We start from the raw sequence: 22,215 nt of genomic DNA, 5'->3' as shown, positions 1-22,215 counted from the left end.
AGTAAGCGTATTTTGTTTGGTTAATCTAACAATAAAAGTGCATGGGAAGGCTGAACTGTTTTTGGTTGACTAGATGGAAAAAGGTTTCCAGAACACAAAGGGGTGACAAAAGTACTGATCATCCTGAGGCAAAGGGCTACAGACAACAGCAAAAAGCATCTAATTTAAACACTCAGTGAGTGTTGCTCTTTGGCACATCGTGTTGTATAACTATGCCTCAACAAATACATGCTCGATGAATGCTAACACTTGAATTCTTCAAAGCAAGGAATATAGAAATTTAGACTTACGACATAGTTCTGGGGTCCGCCAGCGAATACAAACATCAGCTTTATTACAAGCTTCTGCATACACTGCTACAGCAGTACAGAAACCCAGATATTTTCCCTCCATATCACAGGCACAAGCTTCTTGGACACAGGCATCATAGAATGGAGTTGGGTCAACCTGATAAAGTGCCACAGTATCAGAAATCACAAAGGTTCTTTGTAAGAGTTTTATATCTCTTCATATTTGTTTCACATCTTACCTTTTTATGGCAAGCTTGAAAGACTGGGCCTTTAATTATGTTGCATCTCTTCTGAGCCCATACTAAACAATATGGATTTCTATCACAAGGGAATGTTTGATTTACTGCATTAGAGCATGACTGTGTAGTCTTCCAACTGTTCCCGAACTCCACAAAGCTGGTCACGACATAGTTCCCTCTTGTTGTCAAATCGTCTTCAATGTCATCATTGAAATTTCCACAAAGGCCACAAACTTTATTCTTAAGGTGCAAAAGAGAATGAAATCAGTGGTCATTAATATAAAAGCATAATACATGTTTCATATCTTTTTCCAAGTTAACCCAAGATTGAGCACAAGCCCCAGAATTGATCATAACAGCAAAATACTGCAGATGCCGGAACTCTGAAATGAGAAGGGAAAGTGCTGGAAATACACAGTAGGCCTGGCAGCATCTGTGGAGAGAGAAACGGAGTCTGTGACCTTTCATCAGAACTCTGATCCGGGAATTGATCAATTCTGCCAGCTGAATCCCACTACAATTCTGATGGGCGTTCCCTGGAATGGACGCAAACGCCACAGAGACCCAGCTATGCCCAGTCCTGGACTTGAAACACAGCCTTGTTTTGGGACCAGAGCTTCCATTTGCTCCAACGAATACCACTGGCTTGGAGCAGATGGAGCATCAAGAAGATCTTATATTACAACAGTGACTACACTTCAAAAAGTACTTCATTGGCCGCAAAGCACTTTCGAGTGGTCTGAGGTTGTGAAACGTGCTAGAGAAATGCAAGTTCTTTCTTTCTTCATGAGAGCAACCAGTACATGGAATCAACTTCCTGACAGATTGATGCTAGTGAAATCTCCGGATGTGTTCAAGGAACAACTGGATGTTGCAAGCCGGGGACAGTAGGATGTTTCTGGGTGGATTAATAAATATACAGGCGGAGTAGCTTTCCTCATAAATGCAGCATTACAACATCATACAAGCAGTTTCCACTATAAATGTGAACATAGGAATGTAAAATAGAAATATAAGGATAAATATATAACTTTAAAATGGATAATGATTTGCACCTGCATACCTTGATCGAATTATCCTATCAATTATCAGCATCTAACCATTCCCTTAACCCTTCAACTGACTCAACTGACATTTCGGGTCACATTTTATTCTGGTGACGGGGGTCCTGGTGGCGGGCTGGAAGGCTCGGAGAGAACCCGCCTCAGCCCTCCATCAGACCCCCACAGCAATTTAACAGCAGGCAGACAATTAACTGCCTGCTGTCAGGGATGCTGTCCCTTTAAGAGATGTGCTCCCGCATCCACAAGCTGCCGGTGAATTAGAAGACCAGCAGCACCACTGAGAGCAGTGGCCACTTGCGTTACCGCAGGAGGCCTTGCCCTGCAGTACCAAAGAGAGGAGAACACCCCGGGAGATGTGAGTGGGGTTGTGGCTGCCAGGGACATTCAGGCAGGCCCCGGTGATGCGGTGGGGGTGGGGGGGAATGGGTTGGTGAGGGTTGGGGGGTCTTCCTAGGGGGGCAGCAAGTACCACCCTGTGGAGTCCCTTTGGGGGCCCTGGATTGCCCCCAAAGGAGGGATCCCACCAACCCTGCTAGGAGGCCGCCAGGCTTTACGTGGTAGCATCTCCCCATGGCGGCAGGCCCCTCCACCAATAAAATTGAGTTGGAGGTGGGAAGAGGTCCTTAAGTGGCCATTAATTGACCACTTAAAGGCCTCAATTGGCCTGGGACCCCGTCCCAAACAAAATAGCAGGGGGCCTAGGCAACATCGGGAACAGCACCCCCTGCCATTTTGTTCCCCCCCTCCCCCCACCTCTATGCCCGTCTCCAAAGGCAGAATAAAATCTTGCCCATTGTCATGATTTAATGTCAGTGTTTTAAGCCAGCATTTCACATTGAAACTGTATGATACCAACCTTTATAATTCAAAACCTGTATTCTGAACAGTTGCCTGGCAAGTATGTAATTGCAGACTCTTGCCAACAGTTGACAGCATGGGGGTAAGTTTCTGAAAGTGCCCCTCTCAATTTGATTTGTCATCTTGTTTTCTTGCTTTCAGGTATGCAACTTAACTCGTTATGTAAAACTGTTCCTATCAATATATTTACATAATGGTTCTTTGGAGATGTTGGACAACATAGTCTCCACCTACAAATAATGGATCTGTTTATCATTCCCACTCTGTGGTTGTCTTGGCCTCAGGCCTAGCTCAAGTTACTTGCCTTTGATCAGGCTGTTTCCCACCTTGGCCTCCAGTAGCATTCTGGATCACCTGCCAGCCTCAGGTTCCCACTGCTCACTGCCAGTCCAACGACTCCCAATTCTTACTCATCAAAAGAATTGTAAAAACATGTCATCCTCACCTTCAGCCCCAGGGCCAACTCTGCTTTGTATAGTCACCTTTCTGCCAGCTTTTCTTCTACTGTTAAATTTTGCCACTCCCCACCCATATATAAATGAGTAAATATTACCCTGCTGCTGCCTTTTCCTTTTATCCTTTAATATTGTTTCTCCACATATAAATGGATAAATATTGCCCAGCCTAAAATGTTACAATGCTGAATTGTAGTTCAATAACTAAAAAATAAAAGAAAGACTTGCATTTTTAAAGCACCTTTCACAACCACTAGCATCACTCTAATGAGGTTGATAACAAATAGGAAGGGAAGAGTTTATTTTTGATTCCTGTTTCTTGATACAGTGCAAATATTGGAAGGATTTTCCTCTGTAATACAAGCTGACTGCGACATCTGTGGTCTAGCAGGGTAGGCTGCCAGCCACCCATTTGCTGGCCCACCACATCCAAATGACGATTCAGGAAAGGAACCTGAAGGGCTGTCACTGGTGTGACTTGCTATGTAATTATTTTTCATAATTGTGTTAAACTCATTTGAACCTGCTTATGTATTTTGAAGACAGTTACAGTGCTTGGTCTTGTCCTGAATTGCATAATTGCAGAACTTTCCAGAAAGTAACCACTCGCTGTGCAAAATCGTTCTCCCTCATGTCATCTTTGGTTCTTTTGCCAGTCACATTGTGTGCTGTTTTCTTTGTGAAAATTTATGGACAATGGTTGTTACATTATCTACAGTAGTTATGGCCCTCCTCATTCTTTGACTGGAGAGCAACCTCAACATGTCTCTGCCCCCATTCGCTTATTTTCCTGAGCTGGTAGAATGTAAAGGCCCTGTTTTTATGTCTTTACGTTCTTATTAACTTGATTCATCACTGCTACCTCCATTCAAAAATGCAGTATGTGTCTGAAATATGCTATATATCTAAAGCAGCAGTAGAGCACCACGTGACCATTTTAGTTTGAGTATGGTGCCACATTCTTAGAGATTGTAGGAATAATTCCAAGGTTCCATCCTCCCAGCTCAGAGTGCAAGTTGGAAAATCTGGGGCTATATTGCCCTTTCTGATTCATTCTCCCTGCGAGCATGCCTTTTTCCATTTGGATGATAGTCTGTTCATTTGTTCATTTAATCGCTCTGCCATTGGTGACCGTGCCTTCAGTTGCCTAGGCCCCAAACTCTGGAATACCCTCTCTACACCTCTACACCTCTCCATCTTGCTTTCCTCCTTCAAGACACTCCTTAAAACCTACCAGTTTGACCAAGCTTTTGGCCATCTGACCGAATATTTCCTTTTGTGGCTCAGTCATAGAGTTATACAGCACAGAAACAGGACCTTCAGCCCATCGTGTCTGTGTTGACCATCAAGCACCTATCTATTCTAATCCCATTTTCCAGCACTTGGCCCGTGACAAGCTATGACATTTTAAGTGCTCATCTAAATACTTCTTAAATGTTATACTTTGTTTTATAATGCTCCTGTAAAGCTCCTTGGGATGTTTAATAATGCTAAAGGTGCTATATAAATATAAGTTGTTGTTGTACCTAGGGATTGAACTACATTGAAATAGTATAGGTTCATGCGGAGGGTGGAGGTATAGGAACTGCAAGTGCTAGTTTTAATGGGAAAAGATAATTTTCCAGAAATTGTTTGGATAGTGAATAGGATTGGAAAGAATGCCTGATGGTGATCTTCAATGATAATGGATCATTTGGAATTTTATCACTCTGGTCCGATGTCCCATTATCCTTCAATCATAATTTAACTTGCAAGTAATCCTCAGGATTAACCTTTCCTAACCCAAAACAAAAACAGAAAATGCTGGAAATACTCAGCAGGTCTGGCAGCATCGATGGAGAGAGAGTTAATGTTTCAGATCTATGATCTTATAGGAACATTGGAGCAGGAGTAGGCCATTCAACACAATCATGGCAGATCATCCACTTCAATGCCTTTTTCCCACACTATCTGCATATCTCCTTATGTCATTGGTATTTAGAAATCTGTCAATCTCTGCTTTAAACATACTCAATGACTGAGCTTTCACAGCCCTCTGGGGTAGAGAATTCCAAAGATTCACAACCCTCTGAGTAAACTTGCTGCCAGGGGAGGTGGTGGAAGCAGATACGATAGCGATGTTTAAGAGACATCTTGACAAATACATGCATAGGAAGGGAATAGAGGGATATGGGCCCCGGAAGTGCAGAAGGTGTTAGTTGAGGCAGGCATCAAGATCGGCGCAGGCTTGGAGGGCCGAATGGCCTGTTCCTGTGCTGTACTGTTCTTTGTTGTTCTTTGTTCTTTGTAGACATCCCAAAGCACTTTACACCCACTGAAGTACTTTATTGACGTGTAGTCCCTGTTGTAATGTAGGAAACGCAGCAGCCAATTTGCACAGAGCAGGAGCCCACAAACACCAATGTGATAATGACCTGATAATATGTTTTTGTGATGTTGACTAAGGGGTAAATGGTGGTCAGCACTCCCAGGTTAACTCTCCTGCTGTTCTTTGAAATAGTGCCATGAGATCTTTTATATTCACCTGAGAAAGCAGACTGGATCTCAGTTTAACATCTCTTCTGAAAGATGGCACTTCTGACAGTGCAGCACTCCCTCAGTGCTGGAGTGTCAGCCTAGATTTCTGTGCTCAAGTCCTGGAGTGGGTCTTGAACCCAAAACCTTATGACACAGAGGTGACAGTGCTACCAACTGAGCCCCTAAATTACTAAAAACTAAATTAGGAACATAGGAGGAGGAATAGGCCATTCAGCCCATTAATTAATATTTAATTAATATTCAATAACTTGGTTCCAGCTCACTATTATTATCAACCCTATGCTGTAATATTTCCGATAGTGTTTCTTCCCTGTCCCCACAAACTTTGGCCTGATCCTATTAGATCATAAGGAATAGGAGCAGGAGTAGGCTGGTGAAGAAAATTCCAAAGATTAACTGTCCTCTGAGAGAAAAAATTCCTTTTTATCTCAATCTTAAATGAGAGATCCCTTATTTTTAAACTATGCCCCCAGTTCTAGATTCCTCCACGAGGGGAAACATCGTCTCAGCATCTACCCTGTCAAGCTCTCTGAGAATCATATGTTTCAATAAGATCACCTCTCATTCTTCTAAACTCCAATGAGTATAGGCCCAACCTGCTCAACCTTTCCTCATAAGACAATCCCTTCATCCCAGGAATCAGCCTAGTGAACCTTCTCTGAACTGCTTCCAATGCAAGTACATCCCTCCTTACGTAAGGAGACCAAAACTGTACACAGCACTCTAGGTGTGGTATCACCAATGCCCTGTATAGTTGTAGCAAAACTTCCCTACTTTTATACTCCATTCCCTCTTGCAATAAAGGCCAAGATTACAGTTGTGTTCCTAATTACTTGTTGTACCTGCATGCTAACTTTTTGTGATTCATATACAAGGACACCCAGATCCCTATGTACTGTAATATTCTGCAGTCTCGCTCCATGTAAATAATATTCAGCTTTTCTATTCTTCCTGCCAAAGTGGACAGCCTCAGATTTTCCCACATTATACTCCACCTGCCAATTTTTTTCTCACTCACTTAAGCTTTCTATATCCCTTTGCAGACACTTTGGGCTGAATTTTACCGGTGCCTCGACACTGTGGGTTGCAGTGCAGGAGCTGGTAAATGCCACGGGAAGAGGTCCTCCTCGACCCGCGACATCGAGAAGGGCTCACAGCATATTACCGGTGGTGGTGGGACCTCGATGTGGCACCCCCCACCAACCCCCGCCACCTGGCAGTGGGCTCTTCATCAGCATATGTAGATTAACTTGTAAAATATCTAAACAAACTTACCTGCAGGCGGCAGCTGTCCCACTCCAATATTACGGCCACCGTTTGTGCTCTGCACGCCTTCGGAACCCCGCATGGAGTTCCGGGTGAGAACCTGGTGGGGAGGGGGGAGCAATAGAATTTTCTGGGCAGGAGGGGTGAAGGAGTGGCGAAATCAATTTTAATGGATGTGCGGATGGTGGGGAGGGGTTGAGGGTCAAAGGGAACTAATCTTGGGAGGGGAGGTTCTGGATACTAATACAAGTTTATTATGGGGGGAGAGGGTAATTAATATATAAATTACCCATTGCGGGATGGGAGATGGGATTTAGAGTTGAAATTTAAAGTTATTTTCATTTCCTGGAGATCGGGACCTTTAAATTTTGAAATGTTAGTGAAGGGTTTGACGCCCTTTAAAAATGGCGCCGGCGTCCGCATGGTGGTGCCGGATGCCATTGCTGGGGATGTGGCCACCGAATCCTTACGTCATCAGAGCGGCCGCTCCGCCCCCTCTATTTAAATGAGCCCCCTCGTGAAATATCGTAGGGGCTCATCGGTGACCGCTGACTGCGGGCACCGCGCTGAGTTTAAAGAGCGCCTCTATGGAGTGTGGTGCCCGAATAAAATTCAGCCCTTTGTGTCCTCCTCACAACTTACTTTTCTCCCTACCTTTGTATGGTCAACTCTAGCAGACTGTTCAGAAATATTTCCATCTTTCCTTATATTTTTTCACTGTGTTCTGTAACTTTAGATAGACACATATCACAAACTACTTCTGTTACTTTAATCAGTCAGGCTTCATAGTTAATTACAATTTCTGATTTTGTTTCCTCTATTGATAAACAGATGTGAGGGAAAGGTCTTAATTTCCAAACCCCACTTACCTTCCATCTTGGATCTAGTATGATTGAAAGTCTTGTACGTTTGTCCCATATCAGAGTGATTCCATTAGTAAATGTCAGGATTAAATAGAGGCCAACAGTGTGAAGCGAATAGCATTTATCTGTGCACTGGTTTTGAACAAGAGACACTTCGGTCACTCCACTCCCGCTCAAGAGAATTAGTTCTTTATCCTGTAAGAACACATTTGAAAATAAAACAGTTTATAACATGCATAATAATTTCAGATTAGGCCTTCTATTAAATACCAAATAGAAACCTTTAAATAGTTAAAAATCAAAACACATACCTCAAATAAAATTCTGATATTTCTTGAACATGTCACCCCATTTTCACAGCAGGGAACACTCTCGGTTAGTATTTGAAATGTACCAATTTCTCCTTGACATTGATCCTAAAGTTAAAATAACTTGAGTGAATTTGTGCCATGACTCTGCCAACTGAACAATTCCAGTCTAATTTGTAGCTTGTCAACAGAAGAAACACATTCTTGACTACACTGATTCTTATCTATCTAACCGTAGCCAGAGAATCTCCTACAAAGCTTTCTCTTCCTGCTCCCATCTCGTTGCGTCTCATGACCCCACGGATCCATCTTTGACTCCCTCCTATTTCTCATCTACATGCTGCCCCTCAGTGACTTCGACCTGCCGTCCGTAATTGGATGGTGAGCCCGGAGGCAGTAATTCGGAGGCCATCTCTGGGAAGATTACTGAGCCTCCCCTGCTCAGTGCGGGTTCTGATGTCAGGGTCCCGACGTCCATGGTAAAATTCAGCCCACAGAATCAGCTTCCAGGTGCATGCTGATGACACTCAGCTCTACTTCACCATCACCTCTCTCAACCCTTCCACTGTCTCTAAGTTATCAGACTGCTTGTCTGACATCCAATACTGAATGGACAGAAGTTTCTTCCAGTTAATTGTTGAAAATATCAAAGCCATTGTCTTCAGTCCCATTTACAAATTCCACTCCCTAGCCATAGACTCCATCCCTCTCCCTGGCGAATGTCTGAGGCCGAACCAGTCTGTTCGCAGTCTTGGTGTCATATTTGACCCTGAGATGAGCTTCCATCTACATATCCGCACCATCACTAAGACTACCTACTTCAACCTCCGTAACATCGCCTGACTCAGCCCTGTCTCGGCTCATCTATTGCTGATACCCTCATTCATGCCTTTGTTACCTCTAGACGTGACTATTCCAACACACTGCAGGCCAACCTACCCTCCGCAAACATTTAGTTCACCCAAAATTTTGCTGCCTGTGTCCCAACTTCCACCAAACCTCGCAACATAAAACTCTGTGCTTGTTGACCTAAATTAGCATTTGGTTAAGCCATGCCTCAATTTAAAAATTCTCATCCTCATTCTCAAATCCCTCCATGGCCTCATCACTCGCTATTTCCTCCTCCAGCCACACAACTCTCTGAGATATCTGCACTCCTCTAATTCTGGCCTCTTGAGCATCTTATGCTTTCAGCTGCAAAGCCCTAAATTCTGGAATTCCCTCCCTCAACCCCTCCGCCTCCCTATCTCTCTTTTCTTCTTTAAGATGCTCCTTAAAATCTATCTCTTTGACCAAGATTTTGATCACCAGTCCTAATATTTCCTTATGTGACACAGTGACAAATTTTGCTTTATAATACTCCTGTTAAGTGCTTTGGGACATTGTATTGGGTTAAAGGCCCTCTGTTTTTGTTTTTGTTACACTGTTCTCAAGTAGATATAAGAACATAGGAAGGGGAAGAGACAAGGCTGTATTGAGAGATCTTGGGGCCCGAAGCACCAAGTGGTAGCCAACACCTTAAAAATCACCAATATGTTTGCTGAAGAACTACTTTCACTTTAAAAGATCTGATTTATAGATTTTTGTTAAGCTTTGTCTGTCTGTGCCATTTACACCGCAGCAGCAGTTTAGGGGCATGACTAAGCATTTCCAGGCAGGATTACCACACTGTAATGTCTGCTGGAAATGGGCATGTAGGAACATCAGCTGAAGACAGGATTGAACTCAAATATAACACCATAGTGGTCACACAGACTATCAAGGTTTGCAAATGAATAACAGCCAGTTGGGTGAAGTACCAGAGAAGACACATTGAAATTTCACCCTAGCAAGTCGGCGGTGTCCACTATAACTTACTTCAACAAAGATATATTCACAGTTGCCATCATAGCTGTATCTTTTTCCATCAAAAGTTACATAATGACCATCTCCATAAACTAGGCATGTCTTTGGACATAACTTTTCTGTACAGACCCATGATCCACTTTGGCATGTACTAAAATATAAAGAGGGCACATTAATATTTTTCTCCAATTTTGTGTGGTTAGTATTGTATTGTTTTTGTAGTATTATTAATTTTAGCATTTGTGTAAGCTCACCAGTCATTGCAGCCACTTTTGGTTGTCTCTCCAGAACCAAAGATTTCACCACCAAACATACAAGGACACTGTTCTTCTTTAATGCATTTTCCATTGAAATCTTCCACCAGACCGTCAGGACACACACAGCCAGGGACACAAGAATTTAGCTTTATAAAAGAGAAAATACTTTAACAATTGGCAGTATTGGTGATAAAACTTACTGATGTACAGCATATATGGATTAACCATCACATTGTTAAACTCTTACACCACATCTCCATTATTAGTTGTGTAAAAAAATCTACAAACTGTGATTGCATAGAACCACACTCTTGCTTGCTCGTGTTATATATTTAATTGGAAGCCACAGAGTATGGTTTACAATGGCGTTGCACCTAGAATGGATCATTTCATGCAGGATATAGTTAATCTCGTTAAACAGAATGCCTTGAGGAATTGCTCAAGTCACTGGTCTATAAACCAGGACATATGAACACCAGAACAGTATAGGTATATGGTCACTTACACATGGTTTTCCTAGAGTTTCACATGTCTTTTTACATGCACCAGTAGTACTACAGTCTGAAAATAGTTTTCCTTGGCAATCTAAAGAAAAGCATAGTACTTATCTTAAGACAATTATTATTTATTAATTTGATTCTATATTTAAATTTTGTGTCTCATTGGCTTTAATAGAGATTGAAAAATTGTTTACCTTGTGGGACAGTTGGGCGAATGTTATCAGGGCAGTCAGGAACACCATTCCGACAGAAACTGAGAGAAAAATCACACTTAATAATTTTACATTTGCCTGCATTTAATTGTTTGATTCAAATTGTGCCGAGCAAAATAAAAATACTCACCATGAAACTCCATGTGTAGAAAGAGGCTCGCCTTTTTGCACAATCAAACTACCAACATAACACGGGCATTCTGATCTGCTTATGCAGGCTCCTTTGTCATTCATGTACTTTCCCTCAGGGCAGCCACAACCATCCACTGGAACATCTTGAACTCCACATGTGAAATCAGGTTTTGACAGGAATCTGCAGGTACGGTTACAGGCTGTCATACCATACTCAAAAACCTGAGTGCTGGGGCAAGTTACACCTAAAAAAAAAAAATCACCTCAGCCATTTTAGTTTACACAAAAGTCCTAAGGATATTTGAAACCTGATAAATGCATTGCAAATTAATCAAAGTATTTTATAATTGGCTTGGTATTAAATTTTGCTTTATAATGCTATTGTGAAGTGCCTTGGTATATTTTATGACATTAAAGACACTGTATAAATAAAAGTTGTTGTTGTTGCTACCTAACAAAAATCTATCAATCTCAGTCTTGAAAGCTCCAACTATCCCAAACCCACAGCATTTTGGAGAAGAAAGTATTAACTTTTATATGACAATCCTCCATTATTTTAATAGTGGTCCAACCTACTTATTTTAACTCTTTGCTCCTAGCTCTGAAATTCTATATGCAGCAGCAAAAGGTCGCTGTTTCCAAGCTATTGAAGCCCCAGATAACACTTTAAAACTTCTATCAGTCTTTTCTTAGTCTCTTCTCAAGGGTACATATGTAATAAAAGATTCCAAGGCACTTCACAGTAGCATTATAAAGCACAATTTAATACAGAGCCACATAAGGAGTTATTAGGCTAGATGGCTAAAAGCTTGGTCAATGAGGAAGGGAGGGAGTTCCAAAGCTTAGGATCTTGGCAGCTGAAGGCATTGCCATTAATAGTGGAGCAATTAAATTCGGGAATGCTCAAGAGATCAGAATTAGGGCAGCACAGTTAAATGGAGTAAAGTCAGGAAAATTGAGTCAAGGTGCAGATCTAGCACTGTCTAATTGAATGATGGAGCAGGCCTGAGGGGCTGAATGACATATTCTTGTTCCTAATGCTCATCTGTCATTTTTATTCTGCGATTATAACATAAAATGTGACTACAAATCACATACTGCAAATTGATCTTCTCCATTGGTTCACAATGATGCCCTTTGCAGCACAAGCATGAGAATATGCTTGCAATGCAGCACATATGCAGTCATCGATCTTCTCACAGTTACATGAGGCAACTTTGCACATCTAAAATACACAACAAAAAATACAATGTTATGAAAGTCTGCTTTTAAACATCTGTAGTGAATATCATCATGACTTTAAAAACTATAGAGAGAAACAATCAATCATTCTTATTTAAATTGATTAATACATTTCCAGAAACAGAAACCTACCAACACACTATAACTTTCCTGGTATCATTAAGCAAATGCAACTTTAAATTCTGACCTAATAGCCTAAGATTGTATTATTAAGATGTTGGGAAACTTGCACATCTGAATGATTGGTAGCACAATCTGACTTATGCATCCAAACAACGTGAAATGATTACTTGAGTTCTGATAAGTTATTTTTGTCTTAATTCCAACTGTCAATTCAAAATCGACATCAAGGAGGATAAGATCCATTGGAGGTCTATGCTATTTGAAGCCTACCCTGGATTTGGGAACATTAAACAAAATCCTATTACAGTAATGTACTGTGAACATAAACTGTGTATAACTAAACATAATTTCTCAGGAAACTTTGACCTGTTGGTTTGATTATCACATATTTTCATTTTCAAAACTTCATACTGAATTCTGACTTACTTCATAATATTTGGTAAACTCCACTGTAGAATGGCACTTGGAGAAAACTCCTGCAGGATCTTTTAAATATGCACAATGTTCTTTGGCATAGATTTCTGCAATAAAAATGTAAAATATGAATATAAAATATAAAGTGATTGGATCTCTGCTGCTTTACCTGATTTTAGCAAAAGTGTCAGTCAGGATACGATCGGTTTCCTGAACTAACAAACAGAAAATTCCCCTCCTGATTAGTGCAGTAACTCCTGTTGACAGTGTGCATCTTGGTTTGTCAAGCAAGGGCAGAATCAGAATCTGGCACAATAATCGGACTACCAGCACCACTTCATACTCCAGAGCCCCGACTTATCATACCTTAGTCAAATAGCACCCTGTCAGAATTCGAAATTCCTGCCTATTAGGTGTTAATTGTGTATCAGTTGTTTAATTATATGCAGGTGGAGGGTGTTAACTGGGGTCTTACTGGAGCACATATAGGTGGACACTTACTGAGACTGCCAGAAGTTTTGAGTGAGGAGCTACATGTTTGAAATCCTTTTATTCTGTACATTAATTGTGAAACTGAGTAGAGAGAGGCTCCAGCATTATCCTTCCGTAACAAGCTTGTTGGAGTTTCACATTACTTTCTGGGTCAATTAATATTAAGATGTTGCTATTAAATGAGGTATTCATCAAGATTAACTCCACATAACACATTTGGGAATGCTCATTCGACCCAGCAACTAGGACTAGACAAAATGGCCAGCAGAATTGTATTCCAATATACTATCAGAGTTTGAGACAATGGGGGTCATTAGTACATTTTAGCAAGATTCACATATATAGTTGGAGTTGCTTCATTTGCTTGAACGCAGCAAGGGGTGACTGGCAGGAGACACAAAATCAAGAGGACACTGGCAGCTTTCATTGCTTTCTCAACTAAACAATCACTTACACACAGACTGCATATGTTCGTCCCATAGGGCTGAACTTTACCGGCCCCCTGATGCTGCTGGTTGTGGCACGGGGGCTGGTAAAATGTTGTGGGGAGCGGCCCCCCTTGGTGCTGCCCCCAGGCCGCCTAGCGGCGGGCCCTTCATCTGAATATTTAAATTGCCATCAATTATATTCAAATGAACTTACGTGCCGTCCCACGTCTATTTTACAGCCTCCATTTGGCCTCCACATGGAGTTCTGAGGCGAGAACCTCGTGGGGGGGGGGGGGGTGGGGGGAGTAATAAAATGTCAGGGTGGGAGGGATGAAGGCGTGGGGAAATCAATTTTTATTGGATGTGGGGATGGTGGGAAGGGGTTATAGGCCAAATGTTATAAGTTTAGTGAGTAAAGCTCGGGTAAGGAGAAAGGAATGTATTGGTCATTTCAGGCATTGGAATGACCATTGTGGGGTTGGGGAAGGGCCATCCGCATATTTTCTATTGTTTAATAAAATTTTAATGCTGCTGTCCATTTAAAAATTTTAAGTAATTGTATGGGCTTAAAGCCCTTTAAAAATGGCGCTGGCACCTGTGCGGTGGCACCAGACGTCATTGCCAGGTGGCACCGGACGTCATTGCCAGGGACACGGAGGTCACCCGTACACGTCATCGGGGGTGGGAGCTCCACCCCCACTATTTAAATGAGCCCCCGCGCAAAATATCACGGGGGTTGCTTGGCGGCCACTAAATGTGGGCACCCCGCCGAGTTTAAAGGTCGCCGCTGCGAAGCGCAGTGCCCGAGTAAAATTCAGCCCCAAGTCTGGTCAAGTTGGAACAGGAATAATCTACAGAAAGTTTTAAAAGTCACTCAGGGATCTCTCTTTTCTTATCATCAGAGCCAGTCAGTTCAACAAATATTGATGTAAGCTAGGGCTGTATTGGGGCATGGCTTGCGTAATTTATTATTTGTGATATTACAAGAAGCAATAGGAATTAGATTGAACTTCAATGATTTGGATTGAATATTCTGTTTGTTTGCATAATTCATGTAAAGTTAACATGCATTTTTGGTTATATTTGGCCTCATTTCACTAGTGTTCATCAATTTGCCTTCTAGAAATTACAGGTAATGAAAATACTTTGAAAAATAAATATAGATCAATCTGCACGAATTGAATATATCTTCTTCAGAAAATATTTCTTGCACAATCTGATAATCTGCAAGAGTTTTGGCGGAAAGAGTTCGAATAGATTTCCCCTACTATTATACCAGCCCATGCAGTATAAGTTCCACTACCAGAAAATGAAGCCTGAAATAAAGATGTTGAGGAAAGACTGCAAAAAATATTCCCAGAACCACAAGCCCCTGAAATAAACAGCCTTCAAATAAATTGGTTCAGGAACACGATGATATATCCTTTGCAATACCATCAGTTGATGAGACACAATTGACATCCATTTTGACCATAACAAAACTTATGTATTTTGTCTAATCTGTAGATCATAGAAACTGTCTCGAGTATGTAGAAAGCTGCTGTCCAGCCTTCACCTGGGAGCTATTATGGAAAGACAATTTCCATTTTAACTCTAGTTATTTCAAAACCATATTTATCCTGTATGCCTATAATCATCTACTTGACACAGAACAATAGCTTTGCTTCCATCACAATACCTTTTCCTCCTATTCTCTTCTCAGCCCTATTCTCTCAATGTCTTTTATTTTAATATATTTTTTTCTAAATAACATTATTTTGGTTATCCTGGCAATTTATTTTTAGCGTTTGTTTTTGGCATCCCAGCATCAATTTTGATGATTGGAGCAAACAGGTCTTTAGCCAATCCAAAACTCAGATTGTAAAGATGTACATAAAAGCAACCAGAATAATGCAGATGCTGAGTGGGACGGCAAGGGGAGGGGGATTGTGCGGATGGGAGAGGGGCTGCTGTTCATAAGTATACTGAACTCTGGCCAGATGAGGATTCAAAGCCTTCATAGGGAAAAAGAAACCATTTTGACCATCATGAGGAATATTCTATTCATAATTACCATTTTCTGAACTAATACAGGTAGGATTCACTTTTGATGAAGGACATTCATCACTGTCTCTCCAAGAGTCAGAAAAAGCAACATGTGTGAACTCCACTATGCCGTGTGCAGATAGAAAGTCATCATTTGCATTGTCATTGAATGTGCCACATAAACCTGGGGGAAAGAACAGTACAGGTCATCACCAGAGAGCAGTTATGTTCAAATGTAACTTGTTCTGATGGATGAATAAAATTGAGTTAATCTTATTAATAATCCACAATTCTTTAAAATGTTACACAAAAATGTCTTTGTTTTCTCTAAACAGGCAATTTTAACCCAACCTGCCATTTGTGAAATTGATGGGATCAGGTGCAATGTTGATTTTACACCCAACCGATTTTACTCTCCAATGAAGTCATTGGAGCAAGACTATTGGACAAAATGTAAAAACCAGCATTCCACCCAATCACATCAGCTTCCTGACAGGTGGACCAGGTTCATATGATCCCCAGTCTGTTGTTGGGATCTTTAATGATACCTTTTACCCCGTGAGATTAATCTAGCTCACAATATATATTACAGTCATTGCCAACATGAAGAGGTTGGGGGAATAATTCCAAGTCTTATTCTAACAGAAGTTTTAATGCAGTTCGAGGAGAGGTTTTACAAAAGCGACTGGCGCTTGGGTTTGAAGAGTGATACTGATGTGCATAGTCAAAGTATTTTCTGCTGAATGTGCATACTGTCTGTATCAGCTAGAGGGAATTCAATTCATTACTACAGCAGCCTTTAATGGAGCTAATGTAAAGACATGTATGATGAAATTTGAAGCTATTTTTCTAGTAAATATGAAACTTCACAATTTCATTGACAAATGCCTTATATTCTGGGGTGTACTAGTAGGCAACAACCACACTTGTCACATGGATGAGATACTGTCGCTTCAGTAATCCTACTCATTGGTTTCATTGTTTCTCATTCTTCAGCCTGTGCACAAGGTCAATGAAACAAACCAATAAACTAAGGAAATGAGGGAAGTTGATGAACTCTTTAACTGAAGAATAGGATTGCTGCATTACCTCTTGAAGCTATAAAGGACAAAGAAAGGACTGAACACCATCAAGCAGATTCAGAAACAGTCCACTTTTTTCACTTATTTAGAAAAGACAGTGCAAGTTTAATGCACTGATCATGCAATTAATGGAATAATTGTTGTTCCCACTGAAGTGCACCATTAGTTGTACCTTTTGTGCTTCCCTTGGCACTTTTGGGCAGTGAGATGTAAAGCTGCATGATGGGAGATATCTGTATTTGCATTTTCAACCCAGACTTCATTGATACTTGAAGGAACATTGAAGACTTTTGAAATATTGTTATTTCACCTGTAAAAAATGAAGTCAGGTTAACTTCATTTTAACCATTGTTTGTTTGAATGTTTAATAGGTTGGTTGATTGAAAAGTGATTTACCATTTACTAGAGGAATTAGTATTATATTTCCATTATACTCAACAGTGCCATCATTACTGAATATGTAGGTGTCCTAGAATGAAAAAACCCACATTATAGTATTTAGGAAACAAAACAAATCTGGAACAGAAAGTGCATAAATGAATAATATCAAAAAATTACCTGAAACTTTGTGTATGTAACTTGCAACAAACATGTCTGTTCGTATGCTGCTTGACACGGATGCATTTCAATTTTTATTGACCAGTCTTTCGTCTGTGAAAAACAATTTAAAATGCACAACTCAGAAATGTTTTTGACAGGAAAGGGGTATAAAATTAGAGCAAAGTACTTCTTTGAAAAACTAAATAGCAACAATTAAAAACAGCTGATCAGCAAAAGCTCACGTACAACAATCGCGTAGTATGAGCAGTCACCGATCAAATTATAGTATCTGCTATCAAATGTTGTGATATGAGTTCCTTCTTCAATTTTGCATATTTCAGGGCAGTTAAGATCAGAGCACTCCCACATTCCACTTTGGCAGGTGCTAAAAGCATAAGGAAATACATTTATAACAAGGTATTTTTGGTGATAGGTTTTCAACATGAATTTATTGACGTGTGTATGACTTGAACTGGTAATCATTACCATGACTGGCAGAAAGTGTTCCTCTTTTGCCCAGTGGTATATACTGTTCCATCATATTCACAAGGACAGGCCAGTTGTTTGATGCATTTGTTGTCACCTCTTATGTTATCAAGGACAGTCCCTGAAGTACAATAAAATAAATACCTAAGTACATCTGTTCATAGCAAAACAAAAGCACATGACTTTTATCTGGAGATATCCAACCTATTTTGAGTTTCTTTCTGACAATGTTTCTTTGAAGGATAATTAACCCCAAATTGAAGTGGGAAATCTTCAGGCACACACAATATGGAATTACCAAATTAATTGAACCCACAAAGATGTAAAAGAAAACAACATTGTTGGAGGACTGCACACTCCCATCACCTGTTCCCATTTCCCAAAATACTTAGTTCCAGTTCAAATCTTTTAATATCTAATGCTAGCTTCAACAAATCTAACCAGAATTGGACGACTGATTGTTGTTACTTATAAAGTTTCACCTGTAACACGAGAATTTTGTGCCCTTAAAGGGGATATACATTGCATCATCCTGAAAACAACATAAATTGTCTGAAAATTGTCTATTGTAAACTTGATTCAGTCCTTTGAAAGTTTTATAAAGGAAATCTCTTTGTTGTACTTAATCACAGTACAACTGTGTTAAACAATGGGCTGAAATTTATACTCCTGCTGCTGAAATCTGTGAAAGCAATGTCAAAAAACCCAAAAAAAACACATCGCAGAGCCACTGTGATCCTAAGCGTGGCAGCTTATTTAAATAGCCGGTGTGGCCTCCCCTCCTGCGATCATGTGGAGGGGGCGGGCTGGCCATCCCGGCAATGGTCACTTTGACCCTTTAATTTTACAGACCTGCCGATGTGGGGTTTGTGGCGAGGGGGGCTGGAAAATGCCTCTGAGAGAGGGCCACCACGCACCCCAACACCAGGAGGGCCTGGCCCAATATTGCTGTCGGCGGTGAGGCCACGTGGCAGCATCCTCACCGCTCGGCGATGGTACTACCATTTGCATAGTTAAATTAATGTAAATGAGTATATTAATTAGACTTACATTTCCGCTATCTGTCTCGGTGCAATCTTCCTACTGCTGGCCGGCACTCCCGTACTTTCGGATCCCAGTCCAGGGAAATGAGGCAGAACACTGGTTGGGTGGGGTAAGGGGGGAAGTTTCTCAGTGACGGGGGGCGAGGGTACGGTGTCAAAGTAACATCATTGGTGTAGGGGATGGTGGGAAGGGTTTTAGGTTAAAGTTTATGCACTTTGGGAGAGAAAGCCAGGTGGACAAGGTAAGTGTTTTGGGGGGAGAGAGGGCAAGTAATTAATTTTATGGTTATTGGGGGTGGGAGAGGGGAAAATTTATGTATTTTTTTTACTCACTGTTTCTTTAAATATTTAAATTTAACGGTAGGGCTCAAAACCCTTTAAAAATCGTGTCAGTGACTGCGCACAGGCAGCTGACGCCATTGCTGGGGACGGCCATCCCACCACCTCCACCTGATCGGGGTGGGGGGGTGCAGGCAGCCCTGGCTATTTAAATGAGTTGCCGCGCTTAGGATCGGGAGTTTAAATGTCAGCCCGACGAATGTGTTTCGCCTCGACAAATCATTCAAAAAGAGAAATCAGAAACAAACTCCTGGATGTCAAGGGACAAATGGATGATGGATTCCACCTTTTCCTCTTGTCATCCTTTTTGTTGAATTACCCTTTCATTCTAAACCAAGCAGTTTAAAAAGACTTTCAGTTTGTGGAAGTATATTGGTGTAACCATTGAATGATAAATATTAGGTTCAAGAAAGTATTCTAAAAGAAAGTTGAACTGTCAATAATTATTAAAAATCCTACCTGCTGGACAACCACAAGTATTCACACACTGATCGCACTGTTGTTGAGGATTTGGATTGGTACACGTTGGCATACAAGCAGGACCACACTCCATGTAAATCTGATTCGCAGGACAGGTGGGCTGTGCTGAAAAGGAAAAGTTGTTGATTTCATCATATGACCTACGCAATGCTATTAAACGGAAAACGATAATTTCAAAAATCTTGTTTGTTGCGTTATTCAGGTAATGATTGAAATAATTGTAGCAATTCTATTAAAAGAGTTTAGTTCAAGTTCTGATTATGCCCCATGAAGATAACTTACCACAGTTTGTAGATTTCCTCCATGCTTTCCATGAAGAATCTGAATGTATGCACTGATGTGACATTTCTATAAAATTGGCACAATTACATTGCCTTGCTCCTTTACAAGCGCAAACATCTTTTTGACACATCTCCAAGTATTTAACATTAATGGCACTGTTATAACATGACTGGAAATGTTTTGACATTTTTGAGCAGACCTGAATATAAAAAGAAAAATGAGAGTCAGAAAGATAATTTAAATGAACAGAATTCCAAATCAGAATTCGTGGGCTGCAATAAATGGAATGAGAGCAGAGTCAAGATTAGCAACAAGACTACATCAGCCACAGCATCACAAAATTTGAGTGCTGCAAAAAGCTGTATATTTAAACAAGTGATCCTTGCATACTTAGCATGTGCATAATGCTTGCATTAGCTGACTGGAATTCAGTATTGATGGATAGGAGTGCGAAAGTATAAGATAATGGTAATACCATTACTGTGACTATGCATAAAGCTTGATAATTTAACATTCATCAGAATTAATAGCTATGCAAAAGCTAAAAATTGTCGAGATTTGAACGTTAATGTTAATGTCCACTTAATATCACTGCAACAGGGTCCACATATGTAAAACTGCAATTTGGAGGTTGCAAGATCAATTTGCACTTCATATTATAGGATGCCCAAACTCTACCCCAGCCAGGTAACAATTCCTAAGTGGTGACATAGCAGACTTATCTGGACTTGTGTATCAGACTTGTAGCAAGTCTTAGAAATGCCTGGGATAGAAAATTGGTGCAATGTAAATTGACTTTGTTATCATGCAGAAAATGAAATTGGAAAGAAGGAATCACACTGGAATACAAACAATGTGAAGGACACAAAGGGCACAAAATTCTTGAACTACATTCAAGAGAACTTTTTTAGTCAGCATATAACAAGCCCAATGAGAGGGGAGCACAATTCTAGATTTAGTCTTCGGTAATGAAGCTGGGCAAGTGGATGAAGTAGCAATGGGTGACCATTTTGGAGATAGTTTAGTTAGTTACAGTTAGTGCAGTTAGTTTTAGTATACTCATGGAAAAGGACAAGGATAAAACAGGAGTAAAAGTTCTAAATTGGAGGAAGGAAAATTTTATGAAACTGAGAGGTGATCTCGCGAAAGTGGACTGGGTATAGCTACTTGAAGGAAAATCAGTGGCAAATCAGTGGGAGGCATTCAAAAGCAAGATTCCACAGGCACAGTGTAGACATGTCCCCACAAAGATAAAGGGTGGTACGGCCAAATCTAGAGCCCCCTGGTTATCTAGAAGCATACAGGTTAAGTTAAAGAAGAAAAAGAAAGCTTATGACAGTCACAAAAAACTTAACACTTTAGAAAAGCGAGAGGAGTATAGAAAGGGCAGGGGTGAAGTAAAAAAGGAAAATAGAAAAGCAAAGAGAGGACATGAAAAATTATTGGCAAATAAAATCAAGGAAAGCCTGAAGATGTTTTATCAGGGCATTAAGAGCAAGAGGATAACTAAGGAAAGGATAGGGCCTATCAGACAAGGGACTTATGCTTGGATACAGAAAATGTGGGCAGGGTTCTTAATGTGTTTTTGTCTCTGTCTTCACAAAGGAGAGGGATGATGCAGACATTGTAGTTAAATGAGGAGGAGTGTGAAATATTACATATGATAAGCATAAAGAGAGAGGAAGTACTAGAGGGTCTGACATCCTTGAAAGTGGATAAATCACCAGGGCTGGATGGATTGCATCCCAGGTTGTTAAAGGAAGCCAGGGAGGAAATAGAGAATACTTTGAGGATCATCTTCAAATCCTCACTGCATACGGATTAGGTGCCAAAGGATTGGAGATCTGCGAACGTTGTACCATTATTTAAAACGGATACGAGGGATAGGGCAAATAATTATAGGCCAGTCAGTCTGACCTCGGTGGTGGGTAAATAATTAGAATCAATTCTGAGAGACAGGATAAGCTTCCACTTATAAAGGCATGGATTAATCAGGGATTTAATTAATTTAAGGGCATTTAAGTGGTCATTGGATAGACATATGGATGAAAATGGAATAGTGTAGGTCAGATGGTCGGCGCAACATCGAGGGCCGAAGGGCCTGTACTGCGCTGTAATGTTCTAATAGTCAGCATGGATTTATTAAGTGAAAGTCATGTCTCACTAACTTGATTGAGTTTTTTGAGGAAGTAACAAGGAGGATTGATGAGGGTAGTGCAGTGGATGTGCTCTACATGGATTTTAGTAAGGCATTTGACAAGGTTCCGCATGGCAGGCTGGTCAGAAAAATGAAAGCCTGTGGGATACAGAGGAATGTGTCTGGTTGGATCCAAAATTGACTCAGTAACAGAAAACAAAGGGTATTAGATGAATGTTTTTGAGAATGGAAAGTGGTTTCCAGTGGTGTTCCAT

The 22,215-nt window shown here is 40.7% G+C and overlaps 1 protein-coding gene across 1 annotated transcript in view; it reads right to left on the bottom strand.

The window, feature by feature from the left end:
• The window catches only part of LOC137384931 (mucin-19-like), a 31,256-nt gene extending 9,591 nt beyond the window's left edge, over positions 1–21,665 (bottom strand). Inside the window, exons 1-20 of the mRNA XM_068059640.1 lie at positions 21,615–21,665; positions 19,804–20,002; positions 19,501–19,671; positions 17,660–17,780; positions 17,420–17,558; positions 17,192–17,284; positions 17,030–17,102; positions 16,806–16,943; positions 15,580–15,735; positions 12,619–12,713; positions 11,926–12,052; positions 10,826–11,072; positions 10,678–10,736; positions 10,489–10,568; positions 9,981–10,129; positions 9,739–9,877; positions 7,885–7,989; positions 7,580–7,768; positions 530–769; positions 291–447 (exon numbers count right to left, since the gene is read on the bottom strand). Coding sequence (XP_067915741.1) covers positions 291–447; positions 530–769; positions 7,580–7,768; positions 7,885–7,989; positions 9,739–9,877; positions 9,981–10,129; positions 10,489–10,568; positions 10,678–10,736; positions 10,826–11,072; positions 11,926–12,052; positions 12,619–12,713; positions 15,580–15,735; positions 16,806–16,943; positions 17,030–17,102; positions 17,192–17,284; positions 17,420–17,558; positions 17,660–17,780; positions 19,501–19,671; positions 19,804–20,002; positions 21,615–21,665 — 2,728 coding nt within the window. The remainder of the gene's footprint in view (positions 1–290; positions 448–529; positions 770–7,579; positions 7,769–7,884; positions 7,990–9,738; positions 9,878–9,980; positions 10,130–10,488; positions 10,569–10,677; positions 10,737–10,825; positions 11,073–11,925; positions 12,053–12,618; positions 12,714–15,579; positions 15,736–16,805; positions 16,944–17,029; positions 17,103–17,191; positions 17,285–17,419; positions 17,559–17,659; positions 17,781–19,500; positions 19,672–19,803; positions 20,003–21,614) is intronic.
• Between the last annotated feature and the right edge of the window lie 550 nt (positions 21,666–22,215).

This window comes from Heterodontus francisci, chromosome 27 (assembly GCF_036365525.1).
Source record: "Heterodontus francisci isolate sHetFra1 chromosome 27, sHetFra1.hap1, whole genome shotgun sequence".
Lineage (NCBI taxonomy): Eukaryota > Metazoa > Chordata > Chondrichthyes > Heterodontiformes > Heterodontidae > Heterodontus > Heterodontus francisci.
The sequence above is the reverse complement of the archived record's forward strand: the minus strand, read 5'-3'. Positions and strand labels throughout refer to the sequence as shown.